The sequence below is a fragment of the Phragmites australis genome, chromosome 5 (genome assembly GCF_958298935.1).
Source record: "Phragmites australis chromosome 5, lpPhrAust1.1, whole genome shotgun sequence".
Lineage (NCBI taxonomy): Eukaryota > Viridiplantae > Streptophyta > Magnoliopsida > Poales > Poaceae > Phragmites > Phragmites australis.
In genome coordinates, this window is record NC_084925.1 from 21,324,884 (window position 1) to 21,350,779 (window position 25,896).

At 44.2% G+C, this 25,896-nt stretch overlaps 1 protein-coding gene across 1 annotated transcript; it reads left to right on the forward strand.

Annotated features, from left to right (window-relative positions):
- The first annotated feature begins 17,606 nt into the window (after positions 1-17,606).
- Positions 17,607-25,002, forward strand: LOC133918910 (7-dehydrocholesterol reductase-like). The gene is made up of 13 exons (XM_062363036.1): positions 17,607-17,863; positions 18,002-18,227; positions 18,568-18,623; positions 20,201-20,303; positions 20,387-20,452; positions 20,529-20,642; positions 20,820-20,946; positions 23,333-23,433; positions 23,583-23,708; positions 23,796-23,860; positions 23,972-24,053; positions 24,129-24,211; positions 24,446-25,002. The coding sequence occupies exons 1-13, from the start codon at positions 17,721-17,723 to the stop codon at positions 24,510-24,512; spliced, it is 1,359 nt and encodes a 452-aa protein (XP_062219020.1). The 5' UTR covers positions 17,607-17,720; the 3' UTR covers positions 24,513-25,002.
- The last annotated feature ends 894 nt before the right edge of the window (positions 25,003-25,896 follow it).

Genomic DNA, 25,896 nt, shown 5'->3' on the forward strand with positions numbered 1-25,896 from the left:
TCGGAACGTACAAACAAAAAAAAGAAAGAATTCTAGGATATCATTGATAACCTTGACAAAAACATCCAAGATGTGAGGTTTGACTGACTTTGAAATCAATCTAAAAACTAGGCTAATGAAAAGCTGATTAAACTCCCTCGTGAAGATGAGCTAAAATGGTATCAAAGAGTTAAAGTCAACCACGTCCTCTATGGCAACAATAATATGAGATTCTTCTGTTTGATTGCAAATAATATGAGATTCTTCATATTTTCTGCCAAGAATAGGGTGAAGGTACAATTGGAAGGGGCGCAAATTAAGGCATATATTACAAAATACTATAAAGATCATTTCGTTCCACCTGGGGTCAACTAGTTCTTGCTTATTGAACCACAACGAGATGACACTACTCAGGTCACAAATATTGAAAATGATATCACAACGGCACCTTTCACTAAAAAGAATTGCGGGATGTGGTGTTCCAAATGGAACACAGGAAAACTCCTGGCTCAGATGATTTCCCAGCAGAGTTTTACTAGGTATTTTGGGATGTCATAAAAGACGATTTGATGGTACTATTCCACGAATTGTATTATGGAACCTTGGCGCTTCACAGCATCAACTTCGGTGCAATTATGCTACTCCCTTAGATCAAAGAAGCATATCGCATTCAGCAATATAGACCTACATGTCTGCTAAATGGCAGCTTCAAGATATTAACTAAAGTAGCTATGAACCGATAAATGGTGTAGCGGATCAAATAATTTGACCCACTCAGGTAATGTTTATGCGAGGTAGAAACATACTAGAAGGGGTTGTCATCGTACATGAGACCATTCACGAACTCCATCATAAAAAGATGAGGTGTTACAAAATTGACTTTGAAATGGTTTATGGCAAAGTTAAGTGGCATTTCCTATTACAGACCCTCCAAATGAAAGGCTTTTCACCTAGGTGGTGCTCATGGGTGGAGGCCTTCAAGTCTGGGATAGTGTAATGGTCAATGTCAATGATAACATTGGCATGTACTTTCAAACGGAAAAGGGCATACACCAAGTGATCCACTTTCTCTGGTCGTATCCAACATTGTTGTTGACATGTTAGGAGTACTCATGAGAGAGCCAAAAGATAAGGGCAAATTGAAGTTTTAGTGCCACACCTCATTGAGGATGGTTTATCTAATTTGTAATATGCGGATGACATTTTACTCTATATGGAACATGATCAGGAAAATGCCAGGAATATGATGCATTTGCTCTGTGCTTTTGAGCAGCTTTTTGGTCTAAAGATTAACTTCCACAAAAATGAATTGTTCTGCTTTGATCGGCCTAGGATAATATGAACCAGTATGCCAAACTATTTGGATGCACCATGAGAGAACTTCTGATCCACTACCTAGGAATTCCGATCCACTCAAGAATTCAAATTGGAAAAGGGTCGAGGAATGTTTTGAAAAGAGACTAGGTCATTGGATGAACAAGCATCTGTCCACTAGTTGCAGACTTGTACTACTCAACTAGGTCCTTAGTAACCTTCCCACATATATGATGTCTTTTTTCCTTATTCCGCGAGGGGTACTAAAGAGACTTGACTACTTCCACTCCAGATTCTACTGGCAAAGTAACAGTCGGAAGAAAAAGTACCGCCTAGCAAAATGGAGTGTCATGTGCCAACCCAAAGATCAGGGTGGATTAGGGATCCAAGACCATGATGTTCAAAATATGTCCCTACTCTGTAAATGGCTATATAAACTAGAAACCAAAGAGGGAATATGGCAAGATTTACTATGGAAAAGATACCTTGGTTCCAAACCTCTGACATGATTCAATTGGAAACCAGGTGAATCCCAATCCTGGGCCAGTCTGATGAATGTAAAATAACATCATTTTTATTTCGGTACCTTCATCATAAAAGATGGATCCTAAATCCGGTTCTAGGAGGACTACTGGTTGGGAAACTCATCACTAAGAGACCAATACCCATGTTTGTATACCATTGCGTGCAACAAGCAAGATATAGTTGCCAAAGTATTACAAGCCTTTCCACTAGATATCTTATTTTGGAGGAATTTAATAGGACCAAAATCGATAACATGGAATATTTTTCTTCAATGCCTTATCAATATTAACCTATCACAAGAGTGAGATGAATTTTGATGGAACCTGAACTTGAGACTAGCACACCAAAAAATCATAGCTACATAAGGTATTTGACTCATTTGTCCCATATACGGATACGTGGTAAGTACGGACAAGTGCTAAAGCCAACTGTAACAACAGACAATGCTTAATTGATTCAAGCAGGCCTATAGCATCGGAGACTCCCTTCTCGAGCCATTCCTATTGCCCGCCCGAATCTCGACTCATCCTCACTAACTTACACCATCCTCCATAATTATTATCTTTGTGATATAAAGTAAGCCCTAAGCTCGCGAATGATAGCCGAACCACCGCTCGACTTCTACTGAGGACCTATGCCATGCTAAGCATAACACATTCTTTTTAAGGTAGACCATTATGTGACATGAACAACCCAGGTTACAAAGGATCAAATGATAAACAATATCAAGGGAGAGTAATGCAACAAATAGGATCCAACCCAAAACCCGACATAAAACTCATTGACATGCAAACATACATAAAGCATAACTTATCAATTGACACAATATATGATCCAAAGTAATAGGATGAAAATGCTTAGATGCTTGCCTCATGGTGTCAGCTTGATCACAATTCACAACAATGAAATTCGGATCGCCCCCGATCATGCCCACGTCACCCTCCGGTCCTTCGTTCACTAAAGAAGATCGTATACAATGATGAGTATGAAAGAGATGCAATGAAATGTGCTACATGATGCATAACAGTAGTGGATGAATCATAACATCAAGCTAAGAGTACGAGATATACAAAGGAACAAAGAAGGTTTGCAAACTAAACTACGTTAGAAGTTGATAGACATTCGGATAGTCTAGGTCAGGCCAGAGTCTCCGGCTCGGACCCTCCGGGTTGGGCCGGACCCTCCAGGTCGACCTCCAGTTTGGGTTCTCGGTTAACTCCTAACACAAAACAATCTGGATTATTCGGGCTAGGCCGGATACTCCCGGTTTGGCCAGATTGTCTAGGTTTTACTCTGAGCGAGGGTGCTTGGTTAAAATTGAAACGAATTACCTAGAATGCCCGGGTGGACCTAGATACTCTGGATTCTAGCATACATCAAACTTGCAACGATTTTCCTTGGTCGATCCATCGTGCATGTAAAATCCTATCCCACCCAAACACGTAGCAGCACTGGTACAAGGGTTCTAAAGTCAAATTTCTCGCTAAACAACACAATTTTTGGGTAAACTCAACTAGGCTCACCCGGAACCTCTGGGTTTAACCTGGATACTTTGGGTTCCTATAGAGGGCACTTTGCAAAGCGTGGTTTTGGGCTGATTTGATTCACATGTTAAAAACTAACATGCCTAAGCATACACTACCACTAATACCTTAGTATTGGACCTACTACACTCACTCTAGCAATGTGATTCACTAACTCCACCTCAATCCACTCCAAAAAGCTCAAAACCTCAAGAACACGACATTGCTTCACCATCCTTCATTCGCAGTTCACGAATCCATCTAAGACTAGGCGAAAAATGTGCATTTCCACTAAGGAAACCCCAGGGACTTACCCAAGATCCTCTGCCCAAGATGGTGGCCTTCGGTTAGGGAAGATACAAAGGAAAAGCTTGGAGAACAAATGAACGAGCTGCTGCAAAAATTCAGAAAAGAGAGGTGTGACAAAAATGGTGGCTAATCCTTCAAATCTCCATGCATGCGGCCAAAACTTGGATGGATTGGAAACCAAGGATGTGGGGAATGTGTTAGCATAGCATGCATACATTGAATCCTTGATCTTGGGTGGGATTTTGGGGAAGGAATGGAGAGAGTGCTTGAGAGGAGAGAATAGAGGAGCAACTCCTGCTGTTGTCTTGGGCATGGGGGAGGGAGAGGAGAGTGAGCGAGGGAGAGAGAGGGAGGTGGGGCTGCTGGTGGGGGAAAAAAGGAGGGGGTGGGCCGGCCCAATATGTGGTCCACTTTTAAGAGAGAGGTGCAAAAAACTGCTACTAAACTTTTATAAGAACTTGTGCAATGATTCACTTCTAAGCAAGACTTAAACTAACGATAATTTTAATGTCGGTTATTTTCAAAACACTAGCAAAAGTTAAAACCACCATAGGAAAATAACAAGCACTAAACAAAGCTCATGATTAACATGATGCCTGTCAGAGGATTAACTCCTGTCGCAGGGATCCCAAGAGACCCCTTTTTAGAGATTCGGCCGGGGGGATGATCCTGAATAAGTTCGTCGGGGAAATAAATGGGAATGAATGCAACGGCCGGTGGTGGGGGTGTCGACCTAGTGCAAGAAGAAGTAAATGCACTGGAATTTAGACAGGTTCGGGCCGCATGGGGGCGTAATACCCTACTCCTGTATGGATGCTATAACTGTCCTGAGGAAGTCCCTCAAAGATGTTGCTGGTTACAAGAATGTTGGCCTAACTAAGAGCTTGAGGCTCCTTGTTCTTCGGCAGGAACTGTGCTTAACCTTGCTCACAGTGTCTACTCTTGCGCTGTGTTCTTCGTAGGGTTCGGGTTCTTTCGTCGTTGTTCTCCAGATCGCCCTCCCTTCTGTGTTGCCGGCTATTTTAAGTACTCGCCGGCCACGACATGCCCCGAACGAAAAGGAGGGGGCTCGAGCTCTGCGTTGCCGGGGGCGGCCTTGGCGTCGCCTCACCCGCCTTTGACCGTACGACACTCTATAAGATCGTGCCATCTGGTGTGGTGGATTGGGCACCATTTGCCTGGCTCGGGCCCCGCAGGAGCGGGGGCCCTTGCTGGAGCAGGAGCCCGGGCGGGGACCGGAGCCCTTGCGGGAGCCGGAGCCCTTGCGGGAGCCAGAGCCCTAGGAGGGGCCCTGGCCGTGGCTCTCGCGGGCGTAGGCCGTCTGTCGGCGGTAGCCCGGCGTTCTTGTCGGCGATCGGGCTCTTGGGCTGGCCTAGGGGCGAAGCCCTAGGCCGGTTCGACGGGAGCAGCCTCGCGCCTTCTTCTCTTTTTCTTTTCCCGCCTGTCGGAGCGGGAAGAACTTGGTTGGTCGGCGGCGGGGCGCTCGGGGCGCGGAGCATGCCAAGCCCGGGCCTCTGCCGCCTTGGCGCACTTGTCGGCCAGCGTGAAGAGTACCGCAGTGGTTTCGATTTCGTGCGTACCTAGCTTCTCGAGCATCCGCTCATCGCGGACGCCCTGCCGGAAGGCGACGATAACAGCGTGGGGGGCTAAACGCGGGATAGTGTTGCGGACCTGGCTGAAACGCTGGATGAAGCATCGTAGCATCTCCCCCTCCTGCTGCTTAATGGCGTGGAGGTCGCACTCCAAGCCGGGGCGAGTGAACGTGCCCTGAAAATTAGCCACGAACTGGTGGCAAAGGTCATCCCAGGAGCTAATAGATCCTGGGGGTAAGTTCATGAGCCAGGAACGGGCAGAGCCCCTCAAGGCAACATGGAAATAATTTGCCATCACCTTTTCACTGCCACCAGCCGCCTGGACGGCCGTAGTCTATATCTGAAGGAACTCAACGGGGTCAATGGACCCGTCGTACTTCTCCGGCAGCTCAGGGCGGAACTTGGAGGGCCATTTGACCCTGCGGAGCTCACTAGTGAAGGCACGACAGCCGGTGCCGTACCCTGTGGCGCGGGTGGCGTTCCTTGGCGGTGAACGCCAGCGAGCCGGGGAATCCTGGCGATCGTGGGCCAGCAAAGAGGAAGCCTGGTCCTCAGCCTCGGCGTCCTGCCGGGTCTCCCGCTGGCGCTCGAGAGTGACACGCGCATCTTCGTGGCCCCTCCGCTCATTGAGACGCAAGCAGAGGTCCTGGGCTTTGGACGCGGCCAGAGGGGCGGCGCTCCGCCTGGAGGCCCCCCGGCCTGTGCAAACGTTACCCGACGATGGGCCAGTTCTGGCATCGCCACGTTGGGTGGTGGCGCGAGAACTCTCGGTCAGCACCTGGCGGCGGGCAGTGCTGACCAGGGCAGCGACTTCTCGGAGCCAGCGGCCCTCCGGGGTTTTCGGCATCGCCTGGATAGGCGGATGCCTGAGGAGAGCATGCGCCGCAAGCAGCGCGCTCCCGGGGCTGGCCTCGCTGAAGGCGAGCCTACGCCGGAGAGGCACCCGGCGCTGTCCAGATGCGGACCTGGCGGCCGGAGTCTCGACCACCTGCTGGGGGTCGGATGGTGCACCGGCGGCGGCCCGGCTGGGCCCTGCGCCTTGGTCCCCTTGGGAGGGGAACACCGTGCGTGCAAATCGCGGCTACTGCTGGGACGCAGCAGCGGCTAGGGCCTCCTGTGCAAGGGGCTACATTTCCCCGCTGGAACTGGAGCCGGAGCGCTGGAGGTGGTGACCACCGGCTATTTTTTCTGTGGAAGAAAAAAAACAAACAGATTCAGGGATGTTCCCCTCTACCTGGCGCGCCAGCTGTCGGAGGATTAACTCCTGTCGCAGGGATCCCGAGAGACCCCTTTTTAGAGATTCGGCCGGGGGATGATCCTGAATAAGTTCGTCGGGGAAATAAATGGGAATGAATGCAATGGCCGGTGGTGGGGGTGTCGACCTAGTGCAAGAAGAAGTAAATGCACCGGAATTTAGACAAGTTCGGGCCGCACGGGGGCGTAATACCCTACTCTTGTATGGATGCTATAACTGTCCTGAGGAAGTCCCTCAAGGATGTTGCTGGTTACAAGAATGTTGGCCTAACTAAGAGCTTGAGGCTCCTTGTTCTTCGGCGGGAACTGTGCTTAACCTTGCTCACAGTGTCTACTCTTGCGCTGTGTTCTTCGTAGGGTTCGGGTTCTTTCGCCATTGTTCTCCAGATCGCCCTCCCTTCTGTGTTGCCGGCTATTTTAAGTACTCGCCGGCCACGACATGTGTGAGGAACCGTCCAAATAGTATTCTAATTAATCATCAGGAGGATCATTATTCATAATCACATCCTCGACGATTAACCAGAATACCATTCCGGTAGTCCCGGCACGTGTTTTGTGCCCAGGATCGGAACACATGCCTTCCAACTCAAATATCACAACACAGTTTAATAGAGAGCAAATAATTAAACTGGATTACAATTATTAAACATGCAACTGCTTCCACAATTTACAACAAAAGAGGAAACAACAACAACTATGCAGCGGAAGATAAACCTATACAACAAAAGAGTATGGAGCCGTATGCCCTTAGGCTCCATACCAAAAGCGCCGGAGTTCGGAGTAGAAGGTGCTACTCCTGCCCGCCACCCTGATTGGCAGGCACAAAGTAGCCGAACACTGCCTCTTCCTCGCCAACCTGCGAACCTGAAAGCAACTTAAGGGCAGCACCCCTTAGTACGAAGGTACTAGCAAGTCTTACACAGTATGAGTATATATATTCTCGACTCCAAGGATCATGCATTTAAAGCTGTAGCAAGGATTAAGACATGTTTAAGTTCATTAAGCGGTAAGCAACCTAGACTCTAGGTGTAAGCAACTGACTTAACCAACCACCGACTCAAACCCTGCCAACCAACTGATCAGAACAGATATATGAACAACAAGTGTATAAAAGCAAACCATTCCCACCAAACCACCAACCACATACCGACCAAACCACCCCAATCCAACCATGCCACAACCCACATCGAAACTCTACGACCAAAACATGGTCGCTCGGTGGAGATAAGCGATAGCGATGCTCATGACCGAGAGCGCGGCAGTTCGAACTGATTATACACCCTGCAGGGGGATACTCCTGGACCCGCACGACACAGGGACCATACGGCTTGTGCCACCCGCTAAGATGCACACAAGGGGTACCCGTGACAACCTTTCCCAACCAGGCCCAACCATGTGGATCAACCATAGCTCAGCGAGGCGGTATTAGAACTACTCCCCGAGCAAACTAATACCGCTAAAAGCCCGGACTCAAACCGGACTCACACCGTCTATGACGAGGCCCACATGACCACGTCTGCGAAGGTAATCAGCTCGCCTACCATTATATCAGCATGTGGTGAGTAAGGTATGTGCTAAAGCCGACTAAACCGACGGTCGGTGCTTAACCGGTGCAAGCGGTCTACGGTGTCCGGGTTCCCTCCCCGAACTGCCTGAGGACTCCTCGTGAGCAGATGACACCCCTAACACCGCCCACACCTCGTCTCAACTCACCACTCACCAAACCGACTCATCATCAACACAACCATAAGTGTGAACAAGTAATAAGCCCTAGGCTCGCGACAACGGTGGACGCCGTCGTCGACTTCTACCGGAAAGCCTAAGTACCACTAAGCATAGCGAACTATAATTAGACCTCGACGACACCACTAGGCTCCAAGGAATAACACATGACACGTGACCGAAATGGGAGAATGCATCGGCATAGGTCCTACCCAACTCGGTACCCGACACATGCAATGTATACATAAGCGTAGATAACATATTAGATTTTGAATTGACACGGTGCAATATGATAGATGCTTGCCTTGCTGCCCTGGATCAGAAAGGTGAGGCGCCTCACGATCGCCCACGGCCTCCGGGATCGACGGATCGGCGTTCACTATAGAGATCAACGCGTGCAATGTAATGAGCATGTATGAAATGCGACCATATAAGAAAAATATGCTCCACAATACATGATAATATTTTTCCCAGATCGCACTGTGCAAAACAAGAGTTTCCCAGTGATCTCACGACTTTCGAACATGGCATTGACTATTTGTGCTTTAACTAAGCTGAAATACATTTAATCAATAAATAAATTCTCAGAACGAACTTAATGAGTTTCAACATTTTTAACATGTAGTTCATGCTCCTACAAAGCCAACGCAACTGGTCTCATGAAGTTTGGAGTTCGTACGAATTAACTATGAATTTTACAAGCTACCAGCTTCCAGGAAAGCCTGATAACCGCCCTGCGACACTGCTACAGTGCTCGGGGTAGCGGGGTGATCAGTGCTCGGGGTACCCGGGATGAACAGTACTCAGGGGCACCCGGGATAAAAATGCTCGGGTACTCGGGATGAACAGTACCCGGGAGTACTCGGGATGAACCGTACCCGGGTGCTCGGGGTGAACAGTATCCGGAGTGCTCGGGTGCTCGGTGAACAGTACCCAGGGAGTGCTTGGGATGAACCGTGCTCGGGTGCTGGGTGAACAGTACCCGGGAGTGCTTGGGATGAACCGTGCTCGGGTGCTCCGGGTGAACAGTATCCAGAGTGCTCGGATAACCAGTGCTCGGGTGCTCGGTGAGCAGTACCCCGGGAGTGCTCGGGATGAACCGTGCTCGGGTGCTCCGGGTGAACAGTATCCAGAGTGCTCGGATAACCAGTGCTCGGGTGCTCGGTGAGCAGTACCCCGGGAGTGCTCGGGATGAACCGTGCTCGGGTGCTCGAGGTGAACAGTTTCCGGAGTGCTCGGGTGAACAGTGCTCGGGGTAAACAGTACTCAGGCGCTACAGTAAAATCAGCCTCGTGCAGCTCCAGAACAGCAGCCATTACGAAGGAAAAAACTGGGCTAAACTAACCTGGGAGTCTCTCTAAATCAAAAGTAAAAATGCCTAGAAGGGTGTACAGGGTCTAGACTTTGCTCAACCGCCTAGCAACATGATTCCTAACTCAAATCCACATAAATCATCATTTGTTCCCAGACTGAAGAACTTTAAGAACTTTGCAACCCTAGTTCCAGATTCAAGATCTATCCAACCAAAAAGAGCATACTTGCCATGGGAGCCTAGCAGACTCACCCAATATCCTTTGCTGAGGTTGGTGACCGCCAGTTGAAGGAGGAAACGACGGAAATGGCTTGGAGAAGAGAGGAAAAAAACTGCTGCTTCCTGGCTTCTCCCAAAGAACACCAAACAAGTTCAGAACCAGCTCGAATTCCTTCGGGGAAACTGAAAATGAATTGGATGGACGAGTAATCCTTGAGCTGGTGGTCACGTGAGTACCACATACGTACCTTGATCTTGCTCCCAGAGGTAGGGATCCAAAGGGGAAAAAGGGAGCCTAAGAGAGAGAGTGAGAGACAGCCAACTCTAACTTGCTTCCTCAAAAAGCCTTACCTGGTGGAGTGGGTGAGTAGTACGTATGGGCAAGTTTGAGGGGGAGAGAGAGTGTTGTTGCCCACCTATAGAGAGATATTTTCCACCCAAGTGGGCCCCATTTACCTAGAGGAAAAGTCTAGACTTGCTTCCAGCTCCTTTATTTCTCTTAGTTTCCTTCTCCCACCTCATTGATTCAAAGTGAGGTGCTCCAGTGACCCAAACTGGAACATGAAGCTGAAATTGCATGTTTTAGGATTAAAACACACAATTACGGATTTCAGGACGTGACAACATGCCCCGAACGGAAAGGAGGGGGCTCGAGTTCCGAGACGCCATAAATGGAAAGGGCGTCATCATTTCTTCTGGGTGAAGTGACCGAGGGTGGAAAATGCGTCGCACGCCCGGTCGCCTGTCACCATAAATGCCCTGGCAACGGGCGCCGTGGAGAGGGCCCATCGGGCAGCCGCAGAGCAACCCGGCGTGCTCGCCCTGTCTTGTTCCCCTGCCACAACAGTGTGGCAGACGGAACGCCTTGATCCTCATGACGTTATCCCGAGACAAGCCGGATGGCACGGGACGGGACCTGTGCAATTAATGACCCCACGCCTCTCTGCCAAAACGTGGCAGGAACTGACGCTGAGCGCAGTGGGAGCAATTGGAGGTGTCAGGCCACGCACGCTCATTAAATGCGGCCTCGGACCTCTGGCTGGTTGACACCTCATCAGCAGGCCCCTCGGGGGCCTTTCTGGGTTGTCGGGGTACCGAGTGCTCGGGGGGTACTGTTCACATCCCCGAGCACTCCCTCCCGAGCACTCTTGCACGAACCTTCCAGGAACCGAGTGCTCGGGGGCTGCCACGTGCAGCCCCGAGCACTTTCTCCCGAGCACTCTTGCACGAACCCTCGGGGAACTGAGTGCTCGGGGGCTACCACGCGCAGCCCCGAGCACTCTCTCCCGAGCACTCTTGTACGGATCTTCGGGGAACCGAGCGCTCGGGACCTGCCGCACGCAGCCCCGAGCACTCTCTCCCAGAACTTAGCTCTTCTGATCGTCGGGGGACTAGGGTGCTCGGGGGTGACCGGGCACCTCCCCGAGCACTTTCTTCCCGGTACTCGGATTCCGTGGATCATCGAGGAACTGGGGTGCTCGGGGATCACTGACTGTGCCCCGAGCACCTTCTCCCGGGACTTGAGCTTTTCTCATTCTATAGGAGAGACCTCGCAGGGTGGCGCCATGTGGCGGATAGCTGGCCTGGCCTCGGGATTTAGGGACCCCTGGTTCCTGATACACCGACAATGCCCATGATGCATTATCATGCTTACGGGTTTTGGGACATGACACGACCTAAGGGCAATATGTATTCTCTTTACTTTATTATGTTTTTACTATTTACATTGCCTACCTGAAACCTCTATTTTCCGAATAGACAGTCGAGGCTTAACAAATAAGTACTAGATGCTGGAAACTGAAAACAACATATTGTGTACCTTTTGAAAACATATTCCAACGAAAAGAGAAGGACCGTTGCGCTATGAACTTGGGGTTACGAAAATGCTCCGTATCACATTCCAAGAGTGACTGGGGGCTACGACGCCTCCCACTCAAGTGGACCTATGGCTCATCATAATAGGGGCTCTGACAAGTGATCAATGTGTCCCAAACTGATCGAAGGAAAAAAGTTAATAAGAAAATCACGATATGCTATCAAAAGAGTCCATCGCGAAGTACTCCCATCAAGCATGAAAAGTGTTTAAATTCCCAACTAAAACTAACGGAATCTACTAAGTGTTTTTTTAAAAATGCATGGTAAAAAGAAAAACTAAAGCCGCAACGGAAGAAGTCAAGGAAGAACACCGTGATGTGAGTGGCCTCAGGATCGTCTGCCCCATCGCCGGTGTGCAAGGGATCAGAACCAGAAGAGGAATCACCTCTTCGATCTTGGCCTTCTCCAGAGCCTCCTCTGTGATCTCGAATTCTTACCACTCTGGGATTACGCTTGCCATCTTTTTTGCGGAGGAGCTCTCTTTCTCGATCTTCTTATTGCCCATGGTAGTGGAGAGATTGAGGGAAGAGCGTTCTTTGGATGTTTTTAGGGGCAAGGGCTCAAGGAGAACGACAAGTGTGATGGAAAGCAATCGATGATGGAAGAATGGATGTGGAAGCGGGCTCTCCCTTTGCCTTTATGCAAAGCAGGGGCTCCCGGAAATGGTGTTTTTACTGATGACATGACACGACTTGAGGCCATGATTTTCGCGTTGCTACCGTAATCATGATACTCTAGCAGGAAAAGATTCTCACCGCTACCCGAAATCTTTGCTACGACGGTTCAACTTTCGAAATCAACCGGTGACAAGCTATCTTCCTTCCCAAAAGGTGAAGCAAACCAAAAATCTACTCTGATGAAACACCTTTTCGAAGACTCTCTAAAGGGCTTGGAGGCATTCAGAATCCCAAGTAGCAGTGCTAGAAAACCCGGTTACACGCTTCACCCTAATCAGGGACCCCGAGTCCTACTCGATAAAGTGGTTGGACAAAAAGCTTATCTTTGCTAGCCATATACTTGATCCATCAAAGCCCTATTTCACGTACTGATGGGGGTTCAACGATGAATAATAGATACTTACCATATCTAGGTACCCCAGGGTTTCCCGTAATTCTTTGGGTATATATTTATCTCTAGGAAGGAGGTCACTAAATGAAAGAAAACTACCCGTAGGTACTCAAGGCATCTCGTAACCTAAAAAGTTTATCTCCAAGAACAGGAAGAAGGAGTCCAGAGGACATATGACACTCCCATATATATATGCGGAGCCAGGGGCCCTACGGAGGACAAGTTATTACACGTCCAAATGGAGAGACACAAGTCTACACAAGCCAACAAAAGCCAAGCAAGGAAGTCGTCGACCAAGCTTAGATCCATTTAGGCTATTCACATACCTCCCTTATAATAGGCTCATATCAATACGAGTCAAACATGACGTAGGGTTATTATCCTCTCGGAAGCCTCGTGATTCATCTACTCAAAGCATCACCTATTTCTTTAGCAAATTCGTTAGATCGATGATTCATAAATCATCAACAACTTTTATTACCAACACTATTAGTGCTTCTTGTAAAAGGAAAGATAAATTTCTCTAAGGTCAACATGAAAAAATTGTTGAGCGATTCGAGACATGTGAGATTTTTTTAGAAAGAGGGGAAAATAAGAAACTAGTCTTACAAGGCTTGGTGATAGATGGTGGGCACCCATCATAAATCATTGACTCGTCTTCAGCTAATGTGGACATCTTTATTGGAGGTATTCAAGAATATTAGTGAAGATGCAGAAAATATGGAGAAGAGAACTCTAGTGTCATGCTTGATAGAAAAATGGAAAGCTTTGAGTTTGTTCTTATCATCGTATGGTCAGAGTGTTGGGGAAGACAAAATAATTATCACAATGCTTGCAGCGGAAAAATCAAAACATTGTTCGTGCTATAGTATTGATCAGGTTAGTGTTGAAGAATATGAAGGACATATGGTTAGGATGGGCTCTTTGAAAAAGTATAGACTTTTTGCATTCAAAGGAACATAATTGTGCCAAATATGGAAGATACATACCAAGTCATGGTCGTTCAACGGGTTGCAGTACAAAATTAGTAAGTTACTGCCATCATTTCCATCATGGTATTTTTATTGTTGTGCTTGACCAAATTCTAGTTGAGTTAAACAATCATTGTTTAGAGATCAACTTAGTTGTTGAGGTGCATTGCTTGTCTTGATTTCAAGAATTGTTTTGCTAACTTTGATCAAGACAATCTAATGGAACTTGCTAAGATTTATGCTATTGACTTCTCTGAGTATGATCGAGTAGTTCTAAGGGACCAAATTACCACATTTGTTGTTGACGTGACACAGCTCGAGGCCATGATTATTATTTATACATGCTACTTTGTATATACATGTTGCCACAATGCAGCATTAAATGATGTCACAATGGTTGGTGGATTTTACCTTCGTTAATTGGTATTTATTTAGGTACAATACATTTTTTCATGTCATTTATCTATTTTCATAACTCTACATAGATACATGGAAATACAAGGAAAGGGAGAAAAGAAAAGGAAAAAGAGAAATCTCATCCTAGGCCGGCGACCAATCCCACAACCCATCTCCCCTCCTTCCTTTCTCTTTTTCCACCTGGCTCGCTCAGTTGCCGACCCGTTCCTCTCTTCCCTATCCCGCCTCTCTCCTTTTTTTTCTCTGGGCTGAGGCAGCCACTCTGGCCCAACTCGTGCGTGACACCGAACTCCAGCCCACCAACACCGTCACCTTCCTCTCGTCGGTCCCCTTTGCGCAATTGTTCATCATCTAAGATGACAACGGAGGCATGCTCAAATCCAACTGAATCCATTGTGCATACGATACAAGGAGCTTCCAGAAGCATGAAGATGTATTAGGAAAGGAGTCTTAAGACCTATTGGAGCTCTATCTGTAGTCGAATCAACTTAAACCACAGAAAATCAAAACGTGCCACCGCCGGATTCCATTCAAACCCTAACCATGTAGATATACTACTCCTTTCCATCCCATGTATATATATGCACCTAGGGATCTTTCCCAGAGCCTTCTCATCGAGAGTCTCAAACTGGGTTGCCCTCTCATCGAGTTCTGAAGGCCCAAGCTGCTCAACGCCATCACCAGCTCTCTACAGCACTCCCCAACGCCGACCTGTGAACAAAAGGAGTCGTTGTGAGCTCCTGGAGCTTTTTCACCGCTCTTTGGAGAACTTCGTGCAATGTAGCGGGGTTCCGACGGGATTCTGGTAGTGCGTCGCACGGGGAAGTTGACATCGTTCTCCCTGTTCATCGGAGAAGAAACCGAGAGGAGCTAAGAGAGGTGAATCGTCCAATCTTGTTTGTGCAGTCAAGATTAGAAGGTCATGTACCTTTTTGATCGGAGCGATATCAGTCGTTAGATCTATCATGTGTGGCTCGGATTTAATGAGCTTAACGTCGAACTCCTTCGGCCGACTAACACTATCAATGCCACGTTAGATGGCCACATCCGCGCATCACCTTAGCCAAATCGCTGATGTATCGGGCCACTTCAGCATATGGTGCTGAGTCAGCAGCCTAGTCAATATTAGATTTTCTTTTTATTTGTTTTTTTTCTATGCTAACATCATAAACTTATATATTGCACAATAAATAGTTTTTAGTGTAAAAAATAATTCTTGAAAATAGGATTAATTTGGAAAATAATTTAAATAATGTTTAATAAGTTTTAATAATGTTATTTTTCTATTTAATATTTTTATATCATTTTGTAATTCAAATAAATGCTAATAAATTTTTAAAATCCTAGAAAATTTTAGAAAATTATATATTGCTCTAGAATATTCTAGAAAATTTCAATCACGTAGTTTCATATGTAGTTAATCTTTTTATCCTATTTTAATTTTTTGAAAACTGTAACTTATCAATAGTAGCTCCCATTTGACACATTTTTTCGCCAAAATTTTCTGAAAAATGTAATCTTATGTGTGATGATGATTGTTGTGTGTTATTTGATTATTTTTGGATCTTGTTGTTTATGTGTTGCCTTTTCGCTTATATTCGTGAGTAGACGCCAATGTTCCGGAGGAGCTAAAAGTACTTCAGGACGAAGACCTTGAAGATCTAACTGAGTTTTGTGAAGGCAAGTTGTATTTTTGACCATATTGATCTCAATTTTTAAAATATTTTGTTTTACAAACATGCATCCTAATAATATTGTCAAGAACCCCAAGAGTTAGATTTTATTCTAGTTTTTTGTTATCATTCTTGTCACCACGGTTATGGTTTTGGTTATAGAAGGGTAGATGATGCTTAACCTTGCTTCAGGATGATGGCGATCATGATAATTTTTATAGCAATATGGAATTAGGATTGTATGGTTGGGTTTTGTGGTGGTCTTGCTCAAATACAGATTGTATGGTTGGGTTTTGTGGTGGTCTTGCTCAAATATAAGGATTGATTTATTGAGTGATCTTTTCGAGTTAATAGTATAGTCACAAGCCTGGTATAGGACAGGTCTAGCCGATTAATTTGCTTGACTATCAGTATTTGTGTAGACCATTTGGTTTTATTGAACGGAATGGTGTACTTCTAGGGTTTCCATAAGACGCAAGAGGGAGCTTCTATTGTTAAGGAGTATTCACGCGACGATGAAACCTTAGCGGATATACACATATTGAGAGGGGCTTTATAAATTCTTTGTAATGGTCTATCGGCGCAATCCTCGAAAGTGTATAAGATACTGACAGGTATCTACAAAAGAGTTGATCATGACTTATGGATAAAGTGTACAATCTTTGTAAAGTGTAAAACTAGTTAATCAGTCATACTCATGGTTATAAGTGGTAAAGAAAACCTTACATAATTAGAACTTGACAATTCTGTTGGTTTGGTCGATCATAGTGGTGGAAAATACAAATGAGGTGTTGTTCAACCAACCTTGGTGATGAGAACCATGGTTGAGGTGTTGGAAGGTTCGTCGAGTTAAGATGGTTGAAATCTTGAGGTGGTTATTTATTTTTTATTATTCCCTTAATTTGTTATTTGCTTTTAAATTGTTTTAAACTAAATGTTGTTTTGTACAAATGAGTCATATTGTCATATTATTGTTTAATCCTTTATATGCATATTATTCCTCATAACTTGCTGAGTACGATATGTGCTCACACTTGCTATAGTCAAACACTCAGTTAAAGAAGACATTAGAGAGTTCATTAAAGATGGATTGTTCTAAGCTGTTTTCTATGTCGGTTTGCTTATGAAGTCGTCGTGAATGCTAAAAACTACATAGTTCCGCTACATTTTTATTTAGATCTATGTCATTTACGATTACTTTTGTGAAGACGTAAGTGAGATATTGTAATAATATATATCTATGAAATCACTATATGTTGAATTGATTTATAAGCTTAGAACATAGATCTGATTGGTTATTTTCTTGTGCGTGTCTCGATATTTTGCTATCATATTTTTAAATTGAATACTAGTGAAAATTTTAGTACCTAGTAATTAGCACCTCTTCCGCCACTGCATTCAATTATGATTTCCCATAAAATATTTTCCAAGTAATTTCTCTTCTAAATATTTGTTTTTTTATACTAGACTAATTTTTTCTTCACCTACATCGTTTGATATTACTTCCCTCTTTAACACTTTAACTAAGTATGTCTGCAATGGCCTTAGGCTCATCCACTGCTTGAGAATGATGTAAACTTTCAAAAAACAAATCTGCCTCGTTATCCTGTGCTTCAAGCCTTGAAGCATCATGCATGGAAAGTTTGACAAACTTGGTGATATTTCACACGATGCGTAGTATAGCGCTCGCAAAGCTACAGCAACGACCGCATCTATCATGCGACAATTCGCACAGCGGTCCCGCGTGGCGGCTACGCCGATCCAGCGGGCCCACCCTCTGCGCGCTGGCGCACGTGAGTGCCATCGTGCCTCGGATCGCATCACCCCACCCAGCCCACCCCCGTCCCGCTCTCACTCCCCTCCAACAAGATCTTTTCCTCCCCACCGCGGCCGGTCAAGTCGCCTCTCACATCTCACAGCGCCCACAGCCCGAGATCGCGAGGACGAGGTGGGAGGCGCCCGCGACCATGGCCAAGCCCAAGCCCTTGGCCGCCGCCTCCGCCAAGGCCTCCCCGACGCCGGCGCCGCCGGCCACGGTGCACTCGGCGCTGGTCACCTACACCTCCATGCTCTCCCTCCTCTCCCTCTGCCCGCCCTTCGTCATCCTCCTGTAAGTGCCACTCTTCCTCCGCTCATTCCAATCGCGTTCCTGACCCGCCCCGCAGATCGATGCGAATCTCGTCCCAGCACCCCGCAGAATTCCTCGATTCGTGCGCGATGCGTTCTGTTACTGATTTCGGCGCCGCAGGTGGTACACGATGGTGCACGCGGACGGCTCGGTGGTGCGGACCTACGAGTACCTCAGGGAGCACGGCCTGCTGGAGGGGCTCAAATCCATCTGCCCCATGCCCACCATGATCGCCTGGAAGATCATCTTCGGCTTCGGCCTCTTCGAGGCCGTTCTGCAGCTGCTGCTCCCCGGGAAGCGCTTCGAAGGGCCGGTCTCCCCTGCCGGGAACGTGCCGGTCTACAAGGTCCGTGATGTGACTCCTGTTATAGAACTTGTGATTCTCGGCCCTTTTCTGGAACCGGATGGTTCAAAATTGCCTAACATGGGGGCTCCATTGGTAGTCTCGATGCAGCTAATAGTTCTTCTAAGTAATTTGACGTGCTTTACTATCTTAATTCCTGAATACAATATCACTGGACATGTATTGTAACGTTGTAGCTTGATTACCTGCTATGTCAGTAACAGTAGTATGTTAAATTTTTGTGTATCATGGTAATTCTTGGTGTGAGTTTTACTGTTTTTAGTACTACTTTTTTTTTTCTTATAGCTTATATTTTGTTCATTGCCCTTTCCTTTGTTGTCAGGCAAATGGCTTACAAGCATATGCAGTGACCTTGATAACTTACCTTAGCCTGTGGTGGTAAGACTATTTCTTTCCTTTGTTGAACCTGTTGTCAATTCAATTAATTTCCAAATGATTCCTGTCTTCACAACACTGTCTCTTTCACAATGTATTTCCCAAGTTCATGCTTAATGATGCCAACTAGCTAGCATTTTGATCTATAGCTTGCCCATACTATCATGGCAGCTCAGAAGACTTATTAATATGCACTTGTTATGTTGCTTTCTGGTAGCGTTCAACCCTCCAGGAATCCCACTTGCCAGTCAATTTGTTTCAGGCTGTCTTGGTTCCAAACCTTTGTTACTAGATTTCTTGATGACCACCCGTAACTGCACTACTGGCTGGCTTTTTCAAGTGGATGCCACATTCAAATTGGAATTTGGAGATTAAATTCTATTTCATTTAGATTTTAGTTATCTAGTTCATTTCAACAGCTTTTAGTATCTATGACACAAAAATTCATAAAAAAATGAATTAAAAAAATTCTGGCAAACAAACTCTAGTTACAATAAGTTTTCTGTAATTGGCCATGAATGGTTGTTTTAATCAAAGTTACAATAAGGCACCCAACAGCCCATCTGTGCGCACTGGAACTCCCTTGGACATTTGTCCTTGCTTTGGCCAAGAGCATTAAGCCGGAGTCTCTAGTCTTGAATCCACTTGTTATATATGCTGTTCATGATATTGGGATTACCAGCTATGAACTATGAACCTACACAGGCACACATGGGCAGTCACGCATGCCACCTCAACTTGGGCCTGAGTGTTACAATTTTTAATTGTTCTCATATTCATAATTTGAGCATTTATGGATTAATGCATCCATTGCATTAGGCTGAAAAATTGATCAGCGGTGTGTAAGTGTGTTGACCTTTGAGAAAACACTCCTTGGTGTATGAGAAATGTATATCGGATTACTATGACATTGACCCCAGGATTTTGGAAGATAACATCAAGTTACATTTTGTGTTTTCGGGAACTATTGGGGCATATTTATTCTTCATGTTAGTTCCACTTATCTTGGGAAGATCATACTTTATATACTACGCAATGTTGTTTCAGAGCAAACTATTTCACTGGGATCTTGTGCAAACAAGATACCAAATGCATTACTACAGTCACCTTTTTTTCTAAATAAATTTATGTTGCTTGTTTATCCTCTTTCAAAAGATCTTGAAGGTCATACATGAAATTTAAAAATGTGCATCATATGGGTTTATGTCTTGTCAGCACTGTGCATGTATCATGGAAATCTTTCCTTCTCGCAAATAGAAAAAATCATTCTGTTAACTTTATCTAGCAGACACCTAAAATATTTTTTATCATTCTTAATGGTTAAAATAAATGTCAGATACTTGTAAATTTCTGCGATAGTAATTTTTATTTGTAGTCTTTGTGCCTTTTGATAGTTTGTCTTGTCATCTTGCTGTAGACTGAAGTTCATCAGAAACATCTAAATTAATTAAGTTTGCTTTATCTCCACATTTTTTAAGACACATTTTCGTTTTAGGTGCTGGGCCTCTCTTAAATTTTGTCTACTAATGTGTAATTTAATCACATATTACGCCAACAAACACTAACAAAAATCGTTTCAGGTTTGGAATTTTTAATCCTGCGATAGTATATGATCACTTGGGAGAGATATGCTCTGCTCTTGTCTTTGGAAGCTTTGTGTTTTGTATTTTTCTGTACATAAAGGTGAGCTTATTGAAAAGATCTTTGTTTCTTTATATGGTTAGGTATGACACTTCCTTTTATGGACAATTTATTTTCCTTTCTAGGGTCATGTAGGACCGTCTTCATCTGACTCTGGATCCTCGGGGAATGTGATTATTGACTTCTACTGGGTAAGTGTTGTTAAATACACACAATTGATAACAAACTACATGTGTTGATTCATATTTATAATGCACAATTTTCCAGGGAATGGAACTATACCCTCGGATTGGTGAGTACTTTGATATCAAAGTCTTCACAAACTGTCGTTTCGGGATGATGTCCTGGGCTGTTCTTGCTGTAACCTACTGCATAAAGCAGGTTAGATATTATAATATTCTTGTGCTATGCTAGTCTCACAATTTTTTGCTGTTGTTGTACATTTACTCGTCTATGTGTTATTGTTGTATTACCATGCCAAGTTAAAGATAGAAAGTCTATTATATGCGGCGTTATCCATTGTATTTTCAGTTGATTCGTTTGAACTTCGCTGTGCAGTATGAAATGAATGGCAGAGTTGCAGATTCTATGCTGGTGAATACTGCACTGATGTTGATCTATGTCACCAAGTTCTTTTGGTGGGAATCTGGATATTGGTGTACTATGGACATTGCTCATGATAGAGGTACACAACTCTACTACATGTTTAACTGGAAGTGTTTTCTATTGTAAGGACATGGAATTTCAAATGGTAATTTTATCCATTAGCTATCTTTTCATCGAAAATACTGCCATTTCGAGAAATTTTAGTCGTCTTCTTAAAAAATTAAGCAAAATAAGATTCTGTTTCAACAGTGATATATTCATGTGTGGAAGTGCTCACATAATGTCATCGCTCCACTCGTAGTCACAAAACAGCAAACTATGTTGGTCTGCTACGGCCATTTGATATTAAAGAAACAATTGTAATTACAATGAAATAAACCTAAAGAAAAATACAGAAAAGAAATTTATCAAATTAATAACGGAAATAAATAATAACATAGCAAATGATGTGTAATAAAACAGTAGAGATTTTGTGCACAACACATAGCATTGAACATTTTTCAAATAAGCAATTCTATGTCATTAACATTTCACTGCCATCAAACGTGTGGGCACCATGAACCATCTGTACTATGAACTAATGCTATTTCCAGGAGTGCAAAAATGAAGATATTAGAAAAGCTTCTACCCTTTGCTCAAGCATTTGGAACTCCTTCGAATAGTAAATACATAAACCTCAGAATGAATCAAAAAGAATAATAAAGGGAGTTTAGATAGTTATCACTTATGAAGCCTGGACGTTCATACAGGGATTTATTCTTGCTTGATTATGATAGATACATTGCCGTGCATATATGGCGCTGGCCACCTAACTAATGCAACCTGATAAGATATGTATCCATCCATCTAATTAATCTAGCTATCCAACTAACTAGTGCGTGCTACCGATGCATATCTAACTAACTAATGCATGCTATCGATGCATATCTATCTAAATAATGCATGCTGCTTAACCAGCCCTAGGTATGGCTTATGCGGCTGCTGCTCCTTGCCACACCCCCCTAATGGGCATGGCTTGACTGGTCCACTCCCCCTTGACCGCTCCCATGACATTTCATTAGCTGTATGAATCAAACACAATGGTGGAAGGCCCTACTGAAACAAAACAGTGTTATGATCCTATGATCATTAGGGGGATAAACATCCGCCAGGACGATAGCCGGGCAGCGTCGACTGCTAGGGATGAGAGATTAGACTATAGATGAAGGAGACATAGAATATTGGGGGAGACTTAGATTAATTCTTCTCTTGCTTGATTACAATGATGTGCGGCTTCCCCTTTATATAGAGCGGGGAAATTACAATCCTAAATCAATTCTAACTTCTAACTTATCTCCTACCAAACTTATCTCTAAGCAGTTCTAATTCAATCCGACTCCTATATTATCTTCTACCAAACTTATCTCTAAACAAATCACCTCGAATCCTAACATACCAAACTTATCTCCTAATTAAATCCAACTCTTACTAAACTTATATCCTAGCTTGATCTCCTGCCGTGGTGCTCCTCTAGCCCATACGAGCGGCCGGCTGGCCTCCATGACATTACACCCCTCCTTTTGATCATCTCATCCTCGAGCTGCATGGTGGCGGTCATGGTTGCAGCCTCTGAAATCCCCACATTGACGAACGGTTGTAGCGCCGGCATCCCACCACGTGAGAGCACCAAGTTGTCCAGAGTTTCTTGCCCACGCTACTTCTGGTACGTAGCGCCACTAGTGGTTCCATTGGTATCACTTGTAGGGATGTTGACGGTGAAACAAACGGTGACGGCGATGAAGATAAGGGCATAGCTGAAACCATGGGTCAGGGTCAACTGTCTCTAATACCAGATGTTACGATCTTAGGATCATTAGGGGGATAAACATCCACTGGGAGGATAACCGAGCGGCGTTGACTGCTAGGGATGAGAGATTAGACTATCGATGAGGGAGACTTAGAATATTGACGGAGACTTAGATTAATTCTTTTCTTGCTTGATTACAATGATGTGTGGCTTACCCTTTTATATAGGGAGGGGAAATTACAATCCTAAATCAATTCTAACTCCCAACTTATCTCCTACGGAACTTATCTCTAAGCGGTTCTAATTCAATCTGACTCTTAACTTATCTCCTACCAAACTTATCTCTAAACAAATTACCTCGAATCCTAATATACCAAGCTTATCTCCTAATTAAATCCAACTCTTACTAAACTTATCTCCTTGCTTGATCTCATGCGTGGTGCTCCTTGGGCCCATACGAGCGGCCGGCTGGCCGCCATGACAAGAAGATACAAATTATTGTTCTTGGAAAATACGGTAGGTTCAAACAAGCTCATAAATTGCATGGTGCATAACAGGATAGGGTTCATATCTGGAACTCAGCTTTTAATTTGCAAAAGTGCACTCTATTTTGTCCTTTCTATTTTTGACTTCACTGTTTTATTGTTATCATTATTTGTCTGACATGATTTTCCACCAGCTGGTTTCTATATATGCTGGGGATGCTTGGTATGGGTTCCATCCATATACACCTCTCCTGGAATGTACCTTGTAAACCACCCTGTGAATTTGGGTTCCCAGGTTCTTTCCGAAAGCCTTTCCTTTGATATAATTTGGTCTATACCCTATTGTATCTTGAATTCTTGATATGCTGCTTGCTTTCTATTCACTGCTTGTTTACAAGCTTAGTCCCAATGGTTTAAGTTTGTTCCCCGCACGTTCTTCTGCAGCTAGCACTCTCAATTCTTCTTGCTGGAATGTTGTGCATATACATAAACTATGATTGTGACCGTCAGCGCCAAGAATTTCGACGGACTAATGGGAAATGCTCAATCTGGGGCAAGGCTCCATCTAAGGTTGGAGCATTTAGGTCTAATTTCTTCCAAATTAATCAATAGTACTTTCATGCCTGAGTTGTTTGTCTTCTTTTGGTGGAATTTCAGATTGTCGCTTCCTATCAGACTACGAAGGGAGAGACAAAAAGCAGCCTTCTCTTGACTTCTGGATGGTGAGTTTAGGAATTATTTTTTTCATGGTTCATAGAAAACTGTGTAACCATGTATATTTCAAGAAAGGAAGTGGTCATTTGAGCATGCAAATTCATTTTCCATTTTAACAGGTGGGGTTTGTCACGTCACTTCCACTATGTCCCAGAGATACTGTCTGCATTTTTCTGGACTGTTCCAGCTCTTTTCAATCATGTAAGCTTGTCCTGATTATGCTATATGACAAGTTTAGTTAAGATGGTTATAACTTTATTCCTTCTGTGTTCACAGGCCCTACCATACTTCTACGTGATCTTTCTGACAATATTATTGTTTGACCGAGCAAAGAGGGATGATGACCGGTGCTCCTCAAAGTAAGTAAACATGACAATTGGTAATGAATCAGTTAAATATTTCCACTTTCTTCTTAGTTATCATTGGCACAAGATCCTGCTGTTAGCACTGCTAAATGCTCATTTTAGAAGTATTCTAGTCCATTCTTTTTTTTTTTTAAGAAAGATAAATATTCCACGACACGTAGTTACAAATTCAGCACTTCGATACATCCCCGATAGACAATCTGATGTGAGTTACCTGCATCCCCACAGGTACGGAAAGTACTGGAAGATGTACTGCAACAGAGTACCATACAGAGTCATTCCTGGCATTTATTGAGTATCTTGGATACTGGTCAACTTCCTGAGATAAAGCTCAGCAGATGCTGTGATTCTCTATCCAGTCCCCACACTGATCTGCTACGTGATGTAATATCGATGCCATTACGTGTATGTAGCTTGGCATCTACCTTGAATGTGATGTATCGAGGACTAGTATAGCTGTGCCTTTTGTTGTTTTCTTTCGCAGTTTCCTACTTGCAGATCAAGTATAATGCAGAAAGATAGTCTGCCTTCTCAGGGGTGTTTTGGTCTAGGTTTTCACTGAAAGTTGATAAGGCAACACAACATTGAGAAGGTACTGGCAATGTTCTGTAGTTCTTGAACAATATGGGCGTGCTGTATTTGTTTGACGAACTGTAATTGCAGTTGCTCCAACTTTTTTGTTAATCGTTGCCAAAACATTTTGTACATGGTAATCTTTTTTGAGGATTTGTAATATTTTATATACTATTGATGTCTGCTTATTTATTTTTGAATTTTGGTGCTTATTTGCAACGTCTTGCTTGAGAAAAATGTGGCTTGCCTGGGCTGTGTTTTGGTTAGGAAAATGATGCATTTGTTCCCAACTACCAGAGGTAATAGCAATAGATGGATATTTAGAAAAAGAAAATTGTTCTTTTCATGTTGTCAGATTGCAATTTGCAATAGGAGACATTGCTGACATCTTCTGAAAGCAGCTGTATCTGATTTGGTAGCAGATGCTTTAGATGCTATCATCACTAATGCTCTAATGGTGGGATGATTAGAGTTCTGGTTCCACACTTGGTGCAGGGGGTTTAACCCATTTACAGTGTGCAAATAATACAATTTTTTTCATGGAATTAGATAATCTGATTATGGCTCATGTGAAGTTTATGCTTTGAGAATATGTCAGGTTCGAAGATCAATTATTTGAAGAGGTGTTGGTGGTGGGTGCTAGTCAACAGGAACAAACTAGAGTAGCACAGCTGTTTAACTGTAAAGTAGGATACCTACCATTGAAGTATCTGGGGATTCCAGTTAACAGCTCACGTTTCAAGGTGATTGATCTTATGGGGTTGCCCAAAAAGTGGAAAAGAGGATGGCTACATGTTTTAAACTGTCTTATGGTGGGAGATCAGTACTAATAGAGAGCAGCCTGAGTTCCATTCCTACTTGTACAATAGGTTTTTATCTCCTTCCTGAGACTTATTCATTAGAAAATGGATTCAATTAGGTCCAACTTTTTCTGGGGTGCCAGCAAGAAAAGATACCACATTATCAAATGGGAGGAGATATGTGTACATAAAGAATATGGTGGTTTGGATTTTACTAAGACCAGAATTATGAATAGATGTCTTTTATCCAAATGGAATTATAGATTAGAAAGGGGGGGACGATTATCCTTCTTGTGAACTTCTTAG